Source organism: Callospermophilus lateralis, chromosome 7 (assembly GCF_048772815.1).
Source record: "Callospermophilus lateralis isolate mCalLat2 chromosome 7, mCalLat2.hap1, whole genome shotgun sequence".
NCBI classification, from domain to species: domain Eukaryota; kingdom Metazoa; phylum Chordata; class Mammalia; order Rodentia; family Sciuridae; genus Callospermophilus; species Callospermophilus lateralis.
Window position 1 is genome coordinate 137245682 of NC_135311.1, and position 18932 is coordinate 137264613.

The 18932-nt window shown below is 36.2% G+C and overlaps 1 protein-coding gene across 6 annotated transcripts in view; it reads right to left on the reverse strand.

Annotated features, from left to right (window-relative positions):
- Positions 1-18932, reverse strand: part of Kif1b (kinesin family member 1B) — a 152021-nt gene that overhangs the window by 89790 nt on the left and 43299 nt on the right. For 3 of the 6 annotated variants that reach the window (XM_076861324.2, XM_076861326.2, XM_076861322.2), the window contains exons 4-13: positions 18657-18836; positions 17491-17556; positions 13668-13846; positions 13025-13136; positions 9520-9597; positions 8766-8831; positions 5843-5918; positions 5026-5104; positions 3523-3665; positions 2230-2271 (exon numbers count right to left, since the gene is read on the reverse strand). In XM_076861324.2, coding sequence (XP_076717439.2) covers positions 2230-2271; positions 3523-3665; positions 5026-5104; positions 5843-5918; positions 8766-8831; positions 9520-9597; positions 13025-13136; positions 13668-13846; positions 17491-17556; positions 18657-18836 — 1021 coding nt within the window. The remainder of the gene's footprint in view (positions 1-2229; positions 2272-3522; positions 3666-5025; positions 5105-5842; positions 5919-8765; positions 8832-9519; positions 9598-13024; positions 13137-13667; positions 13847-17490; positions 17557-18656; positions 18837-18932) is intronic. The other 3 variants (XM_076861327.2, XM_076861325.2, XM_076861328.2) reach the window with 1 other exon arrangement.

Here is an 18932-nt window from a genome sequence, read left to right on the forward strand (position 1 = left end):
TTATTTGTAAATTTAAGTAAGGCCTTTACTGTGCATAGGGTTACTGGTAAGTAAGCCTGCTTTCTATTTTGATATATAAGTTTTAGGAAAATACTTTATTTATGAAGGTGTCCAACAACTATATTTAGCTCTGAAACTTATTTTTGGTTAAAAAAAAAAAAGATACATAAAACAATGTTCATTAATTCACTTATTTGTGCTTTCCTCCATTAGTCATTTTCCCCAAATGAACACCAGAGGAAAACTGTAGGTACTGGCACACTCCTATTTTAAAATTAGCTCATTTTTAAAGTTAAGAAAATCTACATTGCTTAAAATTCATACCGAAACTAAATTTTCCTTAAAGGATATGAGGCAATACAATTAAAAAAACACTATTCAATTCTCTCTGTTTTTACTATTTAATCAAAAGCCAGTTCTTGAAGCCCCTCAAAGCGTGTGGTTGCTTCAAGACAGTTTGAAAACCACCATCTGCAAATATAGAAGAACATAGGGAAACAAGCAAAGAGGCATGTTTTAAAAGGGAGATAGGAACTAAAGCAAAAAATTCAGCCACCAGGTGATGGTAGCAAGGTGGGAAAGAGGAAGATGGATAAGCTTAGAAGGTCCCATGGACACATGCAAGCCCTAAAAGGAGTTAAGTAGATCCAAATGGAAACTGAGAAGTAGTCAGGACTGCTTTTCTTTGCAGTTAAGGAATTCAAACTTAGTCATGCATGATTTTCAGGAAATGCCATAGCTGCTCAGAGAAAAGATAGGCACCAAGCTGGCAGCAGCAACACCTCAAGCATAAGAGCAAAAACAAAAAGGCATCCTTTCCACACCAGTATGGTTCAGCTTTGGAAATCTCAGACAGAGCTGTTCCAGTCCAAGAGTCACATGTGTATCAGGACAATTAAAGGTCTGGGGGGCTAACCAATCACGACAACTAGGGCTATATTCCAGTTCTCCTCATTGTGTCACATGCTTTACTGCACAACTAAATCAATAAGAATCCAAAAATTAAACCCCAAAACAAGGTTCTTCACATCTTTGTGCATCTGTGTCTATGTGAGCACTGGGGATTGAACCCAGAGGTGCTTTACCACTGAGCCACATCCTCAGCCCTTTTTATTTTAAGTCACTAAATTGTTTAGGGCCCCACTAAGTTGCTGAGGCTGGCCTCAAACTCGGTGATGCTTTTGCTTCACCTCTAGAGTCCCTGGGATGACAGATGTGTACAAATGCACCTGGCTATTCTTTAAATCTTATAAGATAACAAAGCTTACATGAATTTTAAAAGGGTAAGCAATCATTTCCTCATTAGCTCAGGGCTACCCATGGACCTGTTATGTCATTTCACGCATATGGACTCTTCATTAATTTGTAATTTTAAAATGAGGGAAAATGTTTACTCAACCTTTGAGTAAGTGAGGTTCAAGATATGAAAACACAACTGCAAAAGCATAGGGTGAGTGCTAACCCAACTTTCATAGAGAGCTCCTCAGAGAGTTTGGCCAGGTGAAAGTGATTTTTTAATTCTAAAAGTCTTATATTTACAACACTAATTAAAAAGGACTTCTTCATTATAAATAATCAACTCAAGAGGCAAAAATAAATAAAACCCAACAACAACAACAAAAACCAGTATAATGATTAAAAGCCAAGGGCTCTGAGTTATACTACCAAACTGATCATACAAGAAACATGAGGTCTAAGGAAACTAACTACTCCAGGTTACTAGCAAAATGAGAATAATGGAACTTTTTCAGAGTCAGTGACAGAACTGAGATAATATGTTTAAGGTGTCTAGGACAGGGCCAGGTACATTATAGACTTATATCAAAAAATGTGAGCTACCCTATTTGATTCAAATGTATGATATGTCAAGATCATTGTACTGTCATGAGCAACTAATAAAATAAAAAAGTAAAAATTTTAAAAAAAGTGAGCTGCTATCACTATCCTCATAATCTATGATCTGGGACTTAATCACATAGGGGAGGGATCTAAAAAGTAGAACAGTAAGAAATTCTTATGCCTTCACTCAAGCTAAAAAATTGAAGTTCATCAAAGATAGCTTTGCTAAATGGAAAAGGGCAAACAGGAGAACTTCTGATTCCACAGGATGCTCCGTCTGGGATTTCCTGTTAGGATCACTGGCATGCAAAGCTCATTTTTAAGGCTGATCCAGCAGAGGCAGATTAGCAACTCAGCATACTGGGAATAACCAATACATCAAATACACACATTTGCCTCCACTTCCAGAGTAATCATCGATCAATGGATCAACTGAAGGTAAGCAGGAGGGAAAATACAAGAAGGGTCAAAGTTCAGGTTCAGCAGTGACAAGAGAGGAACAGAGCAATATTCGGCATTGGGAAGATAAAAAAAGTTAATACTTAGATTATTATTTTTACAAATTATATTAATTAACTTGAGCTCTAACCAGTAAGAACTAAACTAAAACAGGCCTTGAAAATCTATTAGAATTTCAAAGACTATAATATTAACTTTACACTGAAAAATATGCTTTATTAAACAAACATTCTATTCTATCTAAATAATCTATTTTACATACTTAAGAGATTTTGAAATGTTGGACACGAAACCCAGGGCCTTGCACATGCTAGGCAAGTGCTCTACCACTGAGCTAAATCCCTAGCCCTTACTAAAAAAAACTTCTGCAGGGTGAGGTGACACATGCCTGTAATCCCAGCAACCCAGGAGTCTGAAACAGGAATATTACAAGTTGGAGGCCGGCCTTAGCAACTTATGGACACTGTCAACAATTTGGTGAGACCATGCCTCAAAATGAAAAAATAAAAAGAGCTTGGAATGTAGCTCAATGGTAATGTGCTCCTGGGTTCAATCCCCATTGCCAGATAAACCCATGAAACAAATATAAAAACCTCCAAAAACTTTTTTTTTGGAGGAGGGGTTGGAGGGATACCAGGCATTGAACCCAAGGATGCCCTACCACTGAGCTACAACCCTATCCATTTTTATTTATTTATCTTTTAGTTTTGAGACAGTGTCTCACTAAGTTGTTGAGGCTGGTTGTGATCCTCTTCTCCAAACTATGATCTTCCTGCCTCAGCTCCCAAATTGCTGGGAGATATGTATCACTATACCCAGCTCCAATAAGTATTTTTATAAATTAACTCACTGAAATTAAGCTTTACATTAAAAAAAATCAATCAATCAATCAATCCACGGATAGCCTGGTACATACTATATAAAGGAATTCTGAGATCATATTCATTATTTTTCTTTTCTTGAACTGGAGGTCTTTCTATGTTGCCCAGACTGTCTGAAACCTTTAGCTCAAGCAATTTTCCCCACTTCATCCTCCAGAGTAGCTGGGATTACAGGTATGCATGACTGCACCTGGCTCACTGGATCTTTTTAAGAAAAAATACACATTAAACCACTTTTAGCACAATCTAGTGACCAAGTTCCTTAAATCTAAGTTTATTTTAAATATAAAGACCTAACGTTTATTTTAAATATATATTTTATGTTGTTCCTTAATTTACTTACTATCAATAATATCTCCCAGCCCCTGTGCACGTAGAAGGTCCTTCAGCCGTGTCACTTCCTCCTTTAATTCACGAACCAGTTTGGCATTGGGGTCCTCATTGATAACAGCATTGCATTTAATTTGTTTTGCACGATCTGCATATCTAGATTCAAGAAGAAAATTCATTCTTGCCGTTTCTCAGGTACTCTTTGTCACAAAAGTAACATACCATTACTTCTAAGTCAAACATCTTGAGTATTTATATATTTTACATGCCCCGATAATATATTTATATAAAGCTTTATAGTACCTTATAAAGATGAAAAAGGCTCAGATGAATTTAAGTGATTTTCCCAAGATAACAAAATAAATAAATAGCAGAGAGAATGCAAACCCAGTTTGTTAGATTATAGAGTATTTTTTCACTTCTTTTACTATACCAAGGTATCTTCTTTTGGTGGCGGGGGCCACCGAGGGTGGTACTAGGATTGAATCCAAGGTGCTCTACCATTGAGCTACATCCCCAGACTTTTATATTTTGTTTTGAGATAGGGTCTTGCTAAATTGTCCTGTCTTCAGCCTCCTGAGTCACTGGAATTACAGATGTATGCCCCTGCACCCAGTTTCAAAAGTTTTTTTTTTTTAATGATTACAAACTCAAGAAGACAGACAGTTCCAGATGAAAGTAACAAAACCCATTCAGATGCAAATATTTTCAGTTAAGTGAACATTCTGTTGGTAAATTATTTATTTTTTAATTTTTTTATAGTATGGGAGATTGGACCTAGAGAGCCTTATGCATGCTAGGAAAATGCCCTGACACAGAGATACAATCCCATCCTTTTTTACTTTGAGACAGGATCTGGCTAAAGTACCCAGGCTGGCCTTGAACTTGCAATCCTCCTACCTCAGCCTCCTGAGTAATTGGGATTACAGGTGTGCGCCACCATACCTGGCTTGATAAAGTTTTTTTAATGCCATATGTACTCATAATTGTATTACATAATTTTTACAACTTGAGCATTTCCATAAAGACAGAAGCTGTATTCACAGAAGGGAACACTTTTTAAAGAAATGAATAAGGAATATTTATTATTATATAGAAGTTGTTCAAAACTCTCATTTGAGCAATTTGAACATTTTTCCTTGAAAAAGTTCCTGACTTTCCCAATGAACTGCCAACCATAGACAGGTAAATTCCATTATAATAAAAATCACTCCCCCCCCGCCATATATTCCCTGTTAAGAGAGAAAGGGGGGCTGGGGTTGTGGCTCAGTGATAGAGCGCTCACCTAGCACATGTGAGAAGGCCCTGGGTTCAATCCTCAGCATCACATAAAAATAAATAAGTAAAATAAAGGTATTGTGTCTAACTACAACTAAAAAATAAATATAAAAAAAAGAGAGAGAGAAAGGGATCACTGTTTACACAAATGACTATCAACGCAGTATAAGAAAAATCCATGGTATAACAAAATGACTGAATGCAGGACTACTTGGGAAGTAAGGTCAAATGAGAGTACCTCAGAGTGCTCAAAGTTTCATCATAGTTGATATCTGCTGGGCTAAGAGCGGCAACCATTGCAGTCCGAGAATTGCCACCTAAGAAAATGAATCAGATCCCAAATTATACTCATTTAGAAAGAATGTTATTGAATGTATCAAATCTAACAGCTTTAACTCATATCCTAATATTTAATCAAAGGTCAACAACTTTCTTAAATACTAGTCCCCATTCCAGGCACTGTTATACTCAACTACTGGTCTATGAATCTACTGGGTCCAGTTCTTGTTCTCTCACTCTCTCTAGAATCTACTGCAGTCAAGATAGCCACTCCACTAAAACTGGTGTTAGCAATGGGAAAGTCACTGCCTGGGGATCAGCCCAGTCTCTTTCTTCAGTAATCAACATCTGACATGGCTAATCTCTCCGAAGAAGGAGAAACGAATGAAAAGCAGGACTGGAAAGTCAAGAAGTATCAGCAATAAGGAGAAGTAAGAGTTGGCAACATCTGATTATGGGCACCTCAGAGGAATATGAGGTTTGGAAAGAACTTTTGAAAAAGAAGCAAAAGTCTGAAGAAGCTATAGGGGATCAGGAGGATAATGCTTCACAGTTCATACTCTGAAATAAATGAAATATGGGAGAATACCCAAATTTTAAAGTGAATATAATCAGCTGAAATGAGAAGCAAAGATGAAAAAAAGCAGAACATTCAATTAGTAACAAGAATAACTAAAGAAGATTCTTCCCCAAAACAGACACAGAAAAATTAGCCAATATGTAAACAGATTTCAAAAGATATCTATGAAATGAATTTGTGTCAGTAGTCAACATACCTAGATTTTCTCGAAGAAGCCAAGTGAGTACAGAATCCCTATAAGGAATGAAATCAGTTTTCTTCTTCTTTTTACTCTATTGAAGAAAAAGGAATAGACTTAGTATTGTTTAGGGGAAAAATTCACTTGAAAGGCAAATCAGTCTAAAATTCCCAAGCAAATCAAATTACAGATGAATTCCATCATTGTTGAAATTTATCATTCACAGTTTTAATTCTTCATAATATCCAAAGCTCATGCAATTATTTTTTTCATTTTATATCTTAATTATGAAATTTGTATTATAACACAACAGTCAAGAGAGTGTATAATGAGTTATGATACCCACATGCAGCTTCAACCATTAACAATATTTTGCCATAATTATCTTTCAATTACTCTCCCAAATACTTTTTTACTTTCCTGAAACATTTTATAGTAAGATGCAGATATTATATCTAAACATTTCAGCAGATAAGGATGTTCTTTTACAGAGTATAATGACCAAGTGCAGAAAAATTTTAACATCAATCCAATGTTGTTATTTCATATGCTGCCCATATCATGTCTGTTATAGGGCTCAGTGTTTAAAGCAAACCCAGCATTTTACTCTAGGTACTTTAGGTACATATTTCTAACAGAAAGGACTTAAAAAAAAAAAGATTATTATCACACTTAGCAAAATTAACAGTAATTCCTTACTATTGTCTTATATCCAGCTCTCAAACAATAAGTTTTATTTTTACAGAGGTATAAATATGACTCCTGTTGAGTTCCCAGTGCTGGGGATACCAGCATTTAACACTGTGCCTAGCACCAGAGTCATTTTCAATAAGTAGGCTCAATTTAAAATTGCACAAGCCTCCTAGGATAAGTAAGCCTTTCAGTTCTTCACAGAATGATGAGTCAAACTTTTCCACTAAATGAAGAAATTTCATTTATTGCCCTTTCAAGAGGTTTATAGAACTGTCAAAAGATGACTATCTCTTCACTAGAACAAACATAAGATAATACAATGTAAAAGCTTCCTCAAATTTCTCTTGTTCCTTTATTCTTAATTCCTTTTCCAAAAAAACATCATGTTCCTAAAGTAATTCTGGTGTGAAGTCTCATGATTTATGGTCACCCTAAACAGCCAGAAGACAAATGATAAAAAGTTCTTTGAAGGTTCCATTCCATGCTTATATATATTCTCTGAGGATTTAAAACCATGAGTTGATTCTATAGGTAGTTCATCTCTACCAATCCCCACCATACCTTGCTAGTGCAGTTATCCTATAGACGAAAGCATTTAAGGGAGAGAACAAGAACACAGGATAAATCTCAAACAAAAAAATAGTGAAGTCATAGATTATGACTCCTCGGACACAGATAAGAAAACATTTAATTCTACTTAAGCAATTTAAATGAGATTATTAGTGTACATCAGAGCACACATGATGAATACTTCCTTGGCTTCTAACCTAAATAATAAAGACGATTATATAAAAATTGTGTTAGCTCTTATGTTCCACTGTTAAGGAATAGGAAAGAATGAAGTTACAGTCATGTCCATGTGTGGTGGCACACACCTGTAATCCCTGTAACTTGGGAGGCTAAGGCAGGAGTATTGCAAGTTCAAGGTCTGCTTCAGAAACTCAGTAAGACCCTAAAGCAACTTAGCAAAACCCTGTTTCCAAATAAACAAATAAATAAATAGAAAGGAAGGGAGAGAGAGAGGCAGGAAACTGGGGATATAGCTAAGTGGTAAAGAAACCTCAGTTCAATCCTCAATACTAGGGGGAAAAGAAAAAAGAGAGAAAGAGAAAGGCAGAAAGGAAGACAGGAAGAGAAATTACACTTCTGTGCTGAATAATGGCATTTCAGTCCATGTACAGACTGCATATATGATGCTACTCCCATAAAACTATAATAGTGCTGAAAAATTCCTAGGTGGTAGCACAACTACTGCTCACTTGTTTAAAACCTATTACACTGTCAGCTGTATAAAAACACAGCATATACAATTAAGTACATAAGTGTCTGGTTTAATATTTACCATACTCTACTTTTTTCTATTATTTTAGAGCATTCTCTACTTCCTAAAAAGAGTTTACTGTAAAATAGTATGCCATATGTCAGTAGCAGTCTCATGCATCTTGTGTTTACCTTGTCCACTGATTGCACCATTCTCTTGTGCTTGATTTAATCTCATGCTGTTCTGTTCATCACAGTTGTAGGAGCAGTAGGCTCTACCAAAGCCAAGTTGTATAACTGTATACTATCAGGTTTGTGTGAACATACTGTATGACACACCCACAATATCAAAACTGCCTAGTGATGAATTTTCCAAAGCATACACTCCTTGTTAAGTGATGTATGACTGTGTTTTATTTTTATTTTTCACTTTTGCAGTGCTAGGGAACAAACCCAGGGCTTCACACTCTACCCCTGAGCTACATCCCCAGTATTCTATCTAGAAAAAAACTGCACAGGAAAAGGACATACAATACATACACTTTTTTTTTCTTTTTTTTTTTTTTTTTTTGGTGAGACACAAAATAAAGCTCAAAAAATTAGTCAAACCTTTGATTTTTGCTCTAGCCTTTATACATCTACATGTTTCATTCTATGTTCAGCACAGAATCAAACTGTGTCAGACTTCTGTCTTACCTGAAAAGTTCTAAAAGGAGAAAGGCAAGATACATAATAGGGTCAAAATACAGCAGCCTTTGTAACAAGCATAAAGTAACATCAAGTCTACCTGCTGTACAAACAATTTCCCCTTAATAAAAAATGAAGTAGCGGGGGATGTAGCTCAGTGGTGGAGAGCTTGCCTTGCACATGTGAGGCACTGGGTTCAATCCTTGGCACCACATATAAATACAGGTATTGAGTCTATCTACAACTAATACACATATTAGTTGTAAAATATTATTTTTAAAAAATGAAGTATAAAACTTACCACCTCTGCCAAGGCTGAAATGACTTTGCCCAAAGTTGTAAGAGACTTATTAATATTTGCTCCTTCCTAAAATAAACATCAAACATGAAAGAATTAGGATGAAGAGTTTCTACTACTGTCACATTATTCATATAAAAGATAAGCTTGCCATATAATATTTGTTGATGTCCATAAGTTCTAAAATTTCCTTTAGTCCTCAGTAACTTCTCCTCACACTTAATACCATGCTGAGGCCACATACCTACCTCATAGTTCCAGGTATTTTCCAGATATTTGTATTACAAAACCTTACAGATGCAGCCTTCTTTCCACAAATCACCAACGTAAAATTTCTGGTCTTATTAAACAATCTTTTGTTCTTATATCTGGATCTTGTATATCCTATTCCCATTACTGTCTTACTTCTAACTAGTCAAAATCTGCCTGTTTCCCAAACAGAAATTCAGGTCTCACTCGACCATTATGTCTTCCCTAACTATTTTGTTATCCAACTTAACCTTTCTTTGAAGTCAAAAGATCCTCAGCAGGTCAAAATTTTCTATAAAGGATCAAACATAAGTTTGTGGGTCATGTAATATCTGTCGCAACTCTGCAAAAGCATCCATAGATAACATATCAACTGATGGATAGAGCTATATTTCAATACAATTTTATTTACAAAACAGGTGGTGAGCTGGATTTGTCCCACTGGCCATAGTCTGCTGACCTATGTTACAGAACACTGACAAGGCCATTTATTTGGTAAAATAGATACCTTTAATCGAGTTCCTTTGGCACCAGTTGAATCAGCTCGTTCACTTCCTGCGAGATCCACCAAGCTGATTTTACTAACCTAGTAAAGAACAGTAACATGGGAGCAATTCAAATAGAAGCAGAAAACATTTAAAGGCAGGAAATTCTTTTAAAGATTAAGGTACGAAGAAGATTAAAAATATTAGTGCTCTTAACCATGACTCAAGATGACAAAGACAACAAACATATATGAAAATCAGTTTAAGGAGCATATACATAAAGCTGGGGGTGTGACTCAACATCTGACCGCAAGCTCAGCACATACGTGCACAACACGTGCACGCACACACACAAAGCATAAAATTCATAGCAACTATCTTGGTTCTAAAGTAGTAAAATGACTGTGGCTTGGATGTAATCTTGTCTCCCAAGGGTTCATATGCTGAAACTTGATCCCCAATGTGGCAATATTAAGAGTGTGAAACCTTTGAGAAGTGGAACATAATGGGAAGTCCTTAGGTCTATGGGGGTGCTGCTCTTTGAAGGGATTAGGGAGGTCCTTGTGGGACCCCTGAGTGAGTTCTCAAGGGAGAGTTGTTATAAAAGGACAAGGCTAGCCACTCCCCAGCTTCTTTGGCTTCCTGTGGGAGATGTGATCTCTCCTTTTTATACCTGCTCCCACCATTGTGATGCCATTTGTCATAAGGTCCTCATCAGAGTCAAATTTGATGTGGATGCCAATGCCCTGAACCTCCAGAACTATAAGTAAAACAAGCCACTTTCCACTTTGCTTTTCTTCTTCTTTTCCTCCCACTAGTATTGGGTAATGAACCCAGGGGCACTTTACCACCAAGCTCCAACTCCAGCCCTTTTTATTTTTCATTTTGATACAGGGACTTGCTAAGTTGCCAAGACTGGACTCAAGCTTGCAATCCGCCTGCCTCAGCCTACTAAGTAGTTGGGATTACAGGAGTGTACCACAATGCCCAGCAACCTCTTTTCTTTATTAAGTTACCCAGCCTCAGGTATTTTGTTATATTAACAAAAACTGAACCAGTTCATAACTTCAGGATAAAAATGACATTTTACTATAGTATGTCAAAATATATATAAAACTCATTAGTGTAGTACTAAATGGTATGTTAAAAAAGAAGCTCTAATATATACTGTTGGTGGGGAAGTAAAATGTTATAGTCACTTTGAAAAGCAGTTTGGCAGTTTCTTAAGAAACTAAATACTCATCTACCATAAGACTCAATATACAAACTGTGATGTATCTATATAATGTAATATTTGTCAGAATGAAAAGAAACAAACTACTGATAAACTCTGTAACATAGTTGAGTCATAAAATCATTACACTAAGTCAAAGAAGCCCAGCAAAAAATAGAGCATGCTATATGATTCTATGTACATAAAATTCTAGGAAACAAGCAGATCTAGAAAAAGCAGATCAGAAGCCCAATGCAATGGAGTGGGCCTGTGATCCCAGCAACTCAGGAGGCTAAGCCATGAGGATTTCAAGTTCAAGGCTAGTCTGGGCAACTTAGAAAGACCCTGCTCAAAAGGGGAAAGAGTAGCTGGGGATATAGCTCAATGGTAAAGCACCTGGAGTTCAATCCCCAGTTCCAGTTCCACACTGTCCCCCCACCCGCCCCCAAAAAAAAAAAAAAAAAAAAAACACCAGCAGATCAGGAATTGCCTGCAATGAGGTAGTAGAGGTATACAGAGGTATTACAAAGGGGCCTAAAGCAACTTTTTTAGGTAACAGAAATTCTCTTAATCTGGACTGTGGAACTGGTTGCATAGTTATAAAAATATTTCAAAACATAGCTCAAATTTAACACTTTAAATATTTATAGTTTATTGTATATCTCTGTAAAGTTGTTTTAAAAAATTATATTTCAAGAAACTCTAGACAAAAGGTCCAAAATGAATTATCAAGAAAGATATTGGGCTGGGAGTATAACTCAGTGATAGAGCATTTACCAAGCATGCTCAAGGCACTAGATTCAACCCCAGCACCAAAGGGGAGAGGGGGCACTACAGCTACAGGATTAACATATTTAATTTTGCAGATTTAACATTGTGGGAAAAAGGCAAAACGTTTTCATATAGAATGTCCCTTGGTGCCATTCAGAAAAACACTAACCACTAAATAGGATCAACATTATTACCTCTGGCAAAGCAAGTTATTTGATCACCTATAACTAGTATTTTTTTTAAATGATTTTTAGCTGAAAGCAAATAAAATGTCATCAAGAAAAAAGGTGATTCTAGTTTTTAGTGACAATGGTATCACACACAATATATTAATTTTATATAGCAAAGGATCCTGTGTAACTGCTAGCACAATAAATCTAAATTCAGATTTAAGATTGCATGCCACTTAGGAATGCACACAGAGCAGAATTTAACTTTTTATTATTATTAACAGTAATAGCAACAAAATTAACATTTACTTGAGAGGCTGAGGCAAAAAAATTGCAAGTTCAAGGCCAGCTTCAGCAACTTAGTGAGACCTGTCTCAAAATAAAAATTAAAAAAAAAAAACAAAAACAAAAACAAAAACTATTGGGGAAGGGGTAGTAGGGCCTGACTGATAACATAGCTCAGTGGTGAGGCACCTCTGGGTTCATCCTAAGTACTATAAAATTAACATTTATTAAGTGGCTACTCTATACTAGACACTATTATATGTACTTAATCTATATTAATACTTGATCCTTTTTAACAACTCTATAAGGGTGTTATAAGTGAAGAAAATGAGGCACAAAGCGGTTAAATAATTTGCCCAGGTTAATATATCTGAAAAGTAGCAGTCAGAATTCAAAGCAAGAAGTTTGATTTCAAAATCTATAAATTTTGGTTTTGGTATTGGGGATTGAACCCAGCAGTGTTTTAACACTGAGCTACATTCCCAGCCCCTTTTATTTTTTATTTTCCATAAATTGAAGGGGCTCGCTACAGTGCTGGGACTGACCTAAAACTTGCAATCCTCCTGCCTCAATCTCCAGAGCTGCTAGGATAATAGGTATGCACCTCTGCAACTGGATTGGAATATTTAAACACTATATAAAGTGAGAAATTAACAAGAATGGGTATTTGAAGAAAACCAGAGTTCTCATGGAGTTATATTTGTTTTCCAGGAATAAAACATATTCTGCTTGCCTAATTATTTTCTTCACCATTTAATCCCACAGTATTCTGTAGTAACATTATTAATATTATCATGGTTCAGTCAGGAAGAAAAGGATTTTCTACCCACGGATCCGCTTTGCAGTTTATGAGACCCAAAGTCTTAAGACTGTTTTTTCTTAACTCTGTTTTCTATTCTGTGATTTCCTTTAAGAACCCATGATGAAACTGATACAAGATGGAAGAAAAATGTTAAGTACAGGCTATAAAGTACCCTCAGTTAAGTAAAAGAGCAATCTACCTCCCTTTCACAAAATACACAGGATAGTAAAGGGATTTCTCAAAATTCCCACCTCTGCAACTCAAACCTAGTGACGATGTTCTCCTACCTTCTCAGTGGAAAGGTTGGTCTCAGAGTCATGTTTCTTCTGGGTGAAAACAATGGTGAACACAGCGTGGGAACGGCTACTTGTTTCATTCATGTTGGTAGCTGCCACTGTCCTAAATAAACACAATGGTGACCACGTGACAATGGAATTCTTACATGTGGAGCAGCAGGCTCTACATTATAAGCATAACAATCAGAAGTTACAGCCTTAGACAGTCACACAATTGTTCTTAATACTGTCTTATTTGTGAGCCCATCAAGATACCCTCCAACTCAAAAAGCGCCATCAGAATCATTTTTCATACTCCAGCTATCCCTTTAGAAACCACCAGAGCATTAAATTTTTATTCTTTATTAGGTGCTCATTTATTCCAGACTCAATTACTACCACCGATACACATAGACAAGATGACTAACACTTTACCACGGCTTGATTAAAACTTAAGGGTAAAACTTAACCAAAGTTCTGTTTCAGTAGTGTATTGTTTTGATGAGAAGAAAGACAGAAGCCCCCAATTCTCCAGCATGTGAGACTAAATGAACTGAAGCAACTTTTATCACTATCATCATGGGACAGTCATAAATAGGAAGAAATAGCCCCAAAATGTGCCAAAGGCCTGTCATTAGCCAGTTTTCCACCATACCTGGCTTTGTTCCCAGCATCCATGAGGTCAGCAATGTCTGTGTAGGAAGTGACCGCCAGTTTCGACAGATCCTCCACATAGGGTCCAAGAAGTGGGTGTTCACGCACACGCAAATTACCCTTGTTTTTTGGATTCAGCAAATCTCGTACTCTTTCACAGTAAATTTCCATGTAGCTCACCTAGGAACATATTATTAAAGTGAATTAAAGGACCTGGAAAAAGAAACCACAGACAGCAAAAATATTTTTTTTTAATTTTTATTTTTTGTAGTTGTAGATGGACAGAATGCCTTTATTTGTTTACTTTTATGTGGTGCTGAGGATCAAACCCAGTGCCTCACGCATGCTAGGCAAGCACTCTAGCACTAAGCTACAGCCCCAGCTCAAAGCAAAAAGATTTTTAAAGAAGTTTTTAAAAAGCTCTACAATTAGGGATCAGCAACCTTTACAAAGTGAAATGTCAAAGTTCTAGGCCCTTGGGGCTGGGGTTATGGCTTAGTGGTAGAGCGCTCGTCTCGCACGTGCGAGACCCTGGGTTCAATCCTCAGTACCACATAAAAATAAATAAGTGAAATAAAGGTATTGTGTCCAACTACAACTTAAAAAAAAAAAAAAAGTTCTAGGCCCTTTTTTCTATTAGTAGTATGCACCCTGTGTAGGTTAGAACCCACCTTCTGACTTTGCAGGGAAGGAAGGTTTTATCTCTGGCACATAATGGTTGCTACTTGTCTTAGGCAGGAAAGATATTTTAGTAGTAATTTATCAGTTATCAATTTTAAATGTACATACTACTGTCAGTAATGGAAATTTAAAGTGAAGTCACTCCAAGGGTTGGAAAAAAAGAATTCTATCAGAGTTAAAACCAAGGAACAATATTAATATTCCAGAGCAGGGAGGACAAGAGACCAGTGACTAATTCTTTAAGACTGACCACACTGTTAAGAACTACGGACAACATATATACCAGAAGGACTGAGGGCTAGCTGATAATTCATAGTGGCCTAATTGAGACCTAAAAAAGAGGACGAAGCCTCAGAAAATAGATACTTCATAAATTCTTATGTCACCAACAGGACCATGCCTACCACGATGATGAATTAATTAGGCTTAACCTGAGGCAATTACACAATTTATCTAATCAATTCCCTTCCAATTTCATGCTTACCAAACCACTACCAGGATTCAAAAAGAGGTTTGTGCACAGAAAGATAATTAACTAGGTCTTGCAAAGTGAGTGTTCTGGTCTTAGTTATTCCTCATGGAATAATAAGAGCCAATATATTGGGTTTCCTAACATCAGCCAAATGAGCTTCACTCAAAAGAGTCTGACTTTCGGGGGATGTGGCTCAAGCGGTAGCACGCTCGCCTGGCATGCATGCGGCCCGGGTTCGATCCTCAGCACCGCATACAAAACAAAGATGTTGTGTCTGCCAATAACTAAAAAATAAATATTAAAACTCTCTCTCTCTCTCCCCCTCACTCTCTCTTTAAAAAAAAAAAAAGGAAAAAAAAAAAAAAAGACCCTGGGCTCGATTCTCAGCACTATAAAAGAAAAAAAGAGTCTGACTTTGAAGGATGGTTTTGTTCCCAATGTATCTATAAAATCCTAAGCACATAAGTCTCTGATCTGGGATACATTCACCATGGTAGGCCACTTTATGATGCTTCCCAGGAAGGAGATCCTTCTGCATCACTGTGCTACAGGAATACAATATAAACTGCATTTTTCAACTTAAATTTCTACAGACACATTTTCCAAGTATTTGCACTGGAACCTTATCTCCATTTCTTCTGCCTTTCTCCTTTTGTCAGTCTCGATCTGTATTTTTATATTGGTTTTTAAAAGTCAGTTAAAAATTAAGAATCCTGAAAGTAAATCATCTATTATGGGAGTAAAACAAGGACAACAAATTTTGTTTGTGACAGCAATTCACACTAGAAAGTGAAATGACTTGTTTTAATCATGTTTGCCTGCTTAAATTCACACAATCCTGAACTCCCAGAAGATACATGTATCTATCAAAAAGTTGGTCTTTTTCACTCAAATGTGAGACTAAGTGAACCCAAATAACTTGAGAGAAGATTAGTGTACACCACTGCTTATTCTCTACAATGTGAATCCAACCAAAGTCATTATTATTTATTTTACTTATGAACCAACTATGACAGACCTCACTTGGCAAATCCAATTCACCGACCATCTTCCAGACATAGTCTAGGCACCTGACAGACATCAATAAATAAAACAGACAAAGATGCTGCCCTTGGGACTGGGGTTATGGCTCAGCAGTGGAGCGCTTGCCTCACATGTGCAAGGCCCTGGGTTCAATCCTCAGCACCACATAAAAATAAATAAAGTTATTGTGTCCAAAAAAAAAAAAAAATGCTGCTCTAGTGACCTTTATAATTCTAGCAATGGTGACTACGAGGAACAACAAATGCAATAAGTAGATAGTTTATGAAGTATGTTAGAACATGATGAATACTGCAGGAAAAAGAAAACCAGAACAAGCGGGATTAGGATTACTGGGGCAGAGTTATAGTGTTAAATACAGTGGTCAAGGTCAGTCTTGCTGAGAGGGTAAGATTTGAGCAAGGACATGAAAGAAGAGGGAAACTTAGTCAGAAAAATAAATCTAGGGGAAGGGCAGAGAGCATGGTTCTGAAGTGGTGGAGAGCTTGCCTAGCATGTGTAAGGTCCTGCATTTGGTCCCTGCACTATAAAAAAATAAACAAACAACAAAAAAATATATATATTTTTTAAGTTATTAAAGAGAGAGAGAAAAAGAAATCCAGGGGAAGAACCTTTTCAGCGGAAGAAAGAGTAAATATAAAAACCCTGAGGAAGGACTGCTCCTGGCATATTCTAGAAACAGCAAAATATAGCTGAAGCAGAGAACAGAGAAAAAAGTAGGAAAGGGGGTTAGAAAATGTGACAAGGAACCACAGTATCCACCAGGGATCCAATTTGTACTTCAAAATAAGTCTGTGAACTCTAATTTGAAAGGAAATGGCATCTTCTTTTATTATCTATAAGCTCAAACACTGTAGCACCTGATTTAAAAAAAAGAATGGTTATGGGATGAAGCCAAGCTGTTTAGAAAATTCATCTCAACATAAAATTTTCTTAGAGCACATACACTTTTTGGTCTATGATAGTCACAGGGCAGAAATTCATGCAATGCCTTATAGGTTAAAGAAAAACTCAAGGCCACTAAGTGGAATAATGAGGAATTAAGTCCTACAGAAAATTACAACACAGAGCAGGATGTAGCCTGGTGGTAGAGCACTTTCCTAGCATGTGTGAGGCCATGAATTCAATCCTCAGCACCACAAAGAGAAAAAGAAAATCACAACACATACTAAATAAATGTCATTAAATAGTTTGCTTAAAAGGCAGCTTAATTTCTCAGAACAACAGGCTCACTTTAATAAAACACCTCAATTTCAGTTACTATGAAAATGAATACCAAAAATGTGTGTGTGTGTGTGTGTGTGTGTGTGTGTGTGTGTGTGTAAAAGCAGCTTCAGAAAGCACATATGCAAATCAGGGACTACCCCAGATGTGCTTGTCACAACTGTAATCCCAGCTACTCAAGAAGCTGAGACTGGAGGAACACAAGTTACAGGTAAGCCTGGATAACCTAGAGAGAGCCTGTCTCAAAATAAAATTAAAAAGGGCTAGGGATGTAGGTCAGTGGTAAAGTACTCCTGGATTTATTAATCCTCAATACCAGTTAATGAATGAATGAACAAACAAGTAAATGTAATGTTGGAGGAACAGGAACACAGAGGCCCCTGATTTCAACCACGGCTACACTCACCTCTACAGAATAAGACATCTCTTCATTGCAATTGTCATTGATCTTCTCAAAGAGCTCTTCACACAACTAAGGAAGCAGAATAAGAGAAAACATGAGTTGCCCAAATCAGAGAAGTACTGTTATTCACAAGTGCTAAGTGAATTAGCAAGACCCCCTTTCTCTTTCTCTCTCCACATCATAAACCTCAAGGTAGGATTAACATTTTGAATGAAATTTTTTAAAACTCTGAATATGTTCTTCTTATATATCTATATTCTCCCTCAATAATTGAACCTTGATTTTGTTTTCTGAAGAAGAAAGTCACATTTGGGGGAGAAAGGGAAAGTCAGCTATTTACAGAAGTTGTATCACCATCATGTTAAACACATGTGAATCTGCTTCTGCGTAGTACTTGTGACTCTACTGTCAATATTACTGTAACAATGACACTACTAGGACAATATTTGCACTGATGTATTGCTGATGCTATACATCAATTTGTTATATTATCAGTGACTATATAAACTTATAGACACAGATGAAGAATTTATACTATTTGGAAGAGGCAAATAAGGAATTTTTAAGAATAATCCTTCCTCTATAAAACTTTCCCTTTACTACTACATCAAAATTCCTCACCCTTATATGAGATGCTACTCTACTGCAAAGTGACATTTCTTGACAAGAAACATTAAATTTTTCTTGATCTGGAAAATTTTAAACTTCATCCTATCCCCTATATTTCTTCTGTAAAATATGTGATATTTTAATAAAAACAATAAAAATGCTACCGAATTTTCATTTGCTATACTTTTAGCCATAAGGCAATCATATACTACAATGACAATCATACTTTAAAGCAATTTACACTTTGAAAAATGAACTATATGTTTGTGATTCTCTAGAAGTCTGAATGGAATTTGAAATTTACAACAAATGGTAATTCTGAAATAATAATTATATTTTTAAAAAACACGCTTTTTCAGGACGGGGACTACTATATACGAAGAAGGACAATTCCTAAATACATGACTTAATATAAACATATTTTAATTAAAAAATTAACCAGAGCCTCACACATGCTAGGCAAGTGCTCTACCTAGCAAATCCTAATTCTTGAATAAATATTTGCAAAATAAAAATATCTTTTAAAGCAATTTAAGTTTTTTTGCTGTTTTATTTTTTACCTGGGGAATGATGCCAGCCTGACTTTCTTCTTGTTTACCCATCATTGTATAAGATTTCCCAGCACCAGTCTGCCCATAGGCAAAAATACAGACATTATAACCCTCAAAGGCATGTAAGAGCATTTCCTTTCCGATGTCATTGTACACACGATTTTGAGATGCAAAACAGGGATCTTCAGGCTGTAAAGATTAAAAATAAAGAAAAATAAATGGCATTCTATTCATAATCCATATTTATTTGATTGCTTCCATAATAAATAAGTGTTTAGAATCAGA